At 48.0% G+C, this 3,182-nt stretch overlaps 1 protein-coding gene across 1 annotated transcript; it reads right to left on the minus strand.

Moving 5' to 3' along the window:
• Positions 1-499: 499 nt before the first annotated feature.
• On the minus strand, positions 500-2,353 carry LOC121560333 (zinc finger protein 436-like; the record flags this gene model as incomplete). The annotated part of the gene is made up of 2 exons (XM_045220792.1): positions 500-2,142; positions 2,257-2,353. Coding segments are annotated over 2 exons (1,272 nt in total), but the record flags the coding sequence as incomplete, so codon positions are not given.
• Positions 2,354-3,182: the final 829 nt, after the last annotated feature.

The raw sequence follows: 3,182 nt of genomic DNA on the forward strand, positions 1-3,182 counted from the left end.
AACTCCAGGATCCAGTTGCAGAGGGAGGTTTTCAGTCCCAGGGTCCTTAATTTAGTGATGACCTTGGAGGGCACTATGGTGTTGAACGCTGAACTGTAGTCAATGAACAGCATTCTCACATAGGTGTTCCTCTTGTCCAGCTGGGAGAGGGCAGTGTGGAGTGCAATAGAGATTGCGTCATCTGTGGATCTGTTGGGGCGGTATGCAAATTGGAGTGGGTACAGGGTGTCTGGGATGATGGTGTTGATGTGAGCCATGACCAGCCTTTCAAAGCATTTCATGGCTACAGATGTGCGTGCTACGGTGCAGTAGTCATTTATACAGGTTACCTTGGCGTTCTAGTGCAAGTGAAACCCTTTGTTTGCGCCAAATCCTACAGAAGTGTGGGAGAGAGAATTATTACTTCACCTCATCTAAGGTAAAAAAATATAGTTGTAAGCTATAAAAATGGTTAAAAACCTTTTTACCAATGGAATTAAGGAATTATATATTAACTGAATGTGGGGAGCAAAATATTTATTGTACAAAAAGACCAACCATAAAATTATGGCAATTCAGGTAACATTTTCCATTCAGTTAACATAAGATATTATATACAGGAAGAAAATGTATGGTTACAGTATGGTTAGTGACTGGGGGAGAAGGCAAGCTGGATGAACAGAAAATGTTATACTTATTCTAAAGGTTGGCTTTAGTCTGACTACCCAGCCACATGACTCCGGCCAAAAGACACGCCCACTAACGTTTCTTCTGGAGCGATTGATAGAGCCGTCAGCTAGGTTGGCATGATCATTATGACGGACAATTCAGACAGTCCATCATGTAAGCTCATTCAACACATGGTTAGATTTCCAACAGTTCATATTTTCAATGTCCTTATTAAAAAACAATTGATCACATAAAAAAACTAAAAATATTCTAATAAAATGTGATATATATACACTGAATATATATTTTTTAAACAGATTCAGTCCACGAGATCCGGCCTGTGTTTGCGCTGGTGTGACTTCAAATGGTCCAGCTGTTTGAAGCGGAGTCCACAGACAGCACAGCAGTACGGTCTCTCCCCAGTGTGGATGCGCTGGTGCACCTTCAAATTGTCCGCCCGAGCGAAGCTCTTGTCACACATAGTGCAGCGGTGGGGTTTCTCCTGCGTGTGAATGCGCTGATGCAGCTTGAGGTTCCAGAGCCGACTGAACTTGTTCCCGCAGATGGAGCAGCAGTAGGGCTTGTCTGTCGTCTGGCTGCACTTGTGCCTCTTCAGGTCGGAGAAGGAGGTGAAGCCCTTGCCGCAATCTCTGCAGAGGTGGAGTCCCTCAGCCTGGTGGACCTTGAGGTTGCATGCCTGGGTGAAGGTCTTACCGCACTGGGTGCGGGAGTATGGATGCCCAGACCCTGACCCTGCACTCAACCCTCTTCCCGTTTCGTGTTTCTGCTTGTGGGATTGATTGCAGGCGTGACGCCTCCCCCCTCCTCCTTTTACCTGCTCTTGTGAACGATCTCTGAAGTTTAGAGAGTGTCCAAAGTCGTCAGCGGCGCCATACAGGCTCTCTGTGTTGTTGTTGTGGGCTGAGCTTCCAGAGTGGATGGAGGTTAGCACCCTGTGGCCGGCTCTGCTACCCGCCTCTGGCATACCGTGTTTGGGGTACAAGACACTGGAGTCCTGCAGGTACCCCTCCTCGTTGATCAACAGGCAGTTCAGGTCTCCCACCTCCGGGTGGGAGGATGGCGTTAGCGATCCCACCTGCTCCCTCCGGCCCCGATGTGGGTCAGTCATGTGGGAGCGATGGTGATGGTCTCCCCCCTCAGACCCCCCCAGGTTCACCTGGTAGTGACCCACTGCTCCATAGCTCAGCGCCCCCAGACGAGTCGGAGAACCAGGAAGCCTATCCAGCCCTTCTATGTCTAGAAGATGGCCGCCACCACCACCACCGTCGCAACCAGACTTCTCAAAGCCGCCCCCCAGTTCCTTCATGCTGTAACAAGGGCGGTAGAGAGGGTCAGTGGGGTCCCCTGGGTCTCCCTCGGGGCCCGGTGGTTCAGGCTCCTGGTCTAGAACAGACCCCCAGTCATCCTGGCACTGCTGCAGCTTTTGCTCACTGAAACTCTTCCTGGGCCCCGAGACGTCCGAACCGTCGGCCCCTGAAGAACACAGGAGACATGAGGTGTTAGAAGCATTAGCATTAGAGGCATTGGCAATAGTTCTCATCATCATAGAAATGGTCTGTTATGTTTGTTGTAAACTCCTCAACTCACCGTCCAGGCAGACACCCCATCTCTCCTGTAGCTCAGTGTTGTGGAGAGCTTCCTCTTTCAGCAGGCTGTCCAGCTTCTGACCTCCGACCTCTGTGGACTGGAAGAGGAAATTAATTAGTTGATTCTGACTAAATGATGGATAAACTGACAGTGACTGAATAGAGCGGACATGATGGTCCCCTATTCTTCCTGACAATCAGTTCTAATCTGTTCTGGACAATATACAGTGGGGGAAAAAAGTATTTAGTCAGCCAACAATTGTGCAAGTTCTCCCACTTAAAAAGATGAGAGAGGCCTGTAATTTTCATCATAGGTACACGTCAACTATGACAGACAAATTGAGAGAAAAAAATTCCAGAAAATCACATTGTAGGATTTTAATGAATTTATTTGCAAATTATGGTGGAAAATAAGTATTTGGTCACCTACAAACAAGCAAGATTTCTGGCTCTCACAGACCTGTAACTTATTCTTTAAGAGGCTCCTCTGTCCTCCACTGTTACCTGTATTAATGGCACCTGTTTGAACTTGTTATTAGTATAAAAGACACCTGTCCACAACCTCAAACAGTCACACTCCAAACTCCACTATGCCAAGACCAAAGAGCTGTCAAAGGACACCAGAAACAAAATTGTAGACCTGCACCAGGCTGGGAAGACTGAATCTGCAATAGGTAAGCAGCCTGGTTTGAAGAAATCAACTGTGGGAGCAATTATTAGGAAATGGAAGACATACAAGACCACTGATAATCTCCCTCGATCTGGGGCTCCACGCAAGATCTCACCCCGTGGGGGTCAAAATGATCACAAGAACGGTGAGCAAAAATCCCAGAACCACACAGGGGGACCTAGTGAATGACCTGCAGAGAGCTGGGACCAAAGTAACAAAGCCTACCATCAGTAACACACTACGCCGCCAGGGACTCA

This window comes from Coregonus clupeaformis, unplaced genomic scaffold (assembly GCF_020615455.1).
Source record: "Coregonus clupeaformis isolate EN_2021a unplaced genomic scaffold, ASM2061545v1 scaf6319, whole genome shotgun sequence".
In the NCBI taxonomy this organism is placed as follows: domain Eukaryota; kingdom Metazoa; phylum Chordata; class Actinopteri; order Salmoniformes; family Salmonidae; genus Coregonus; species Coregonus clupeaformis.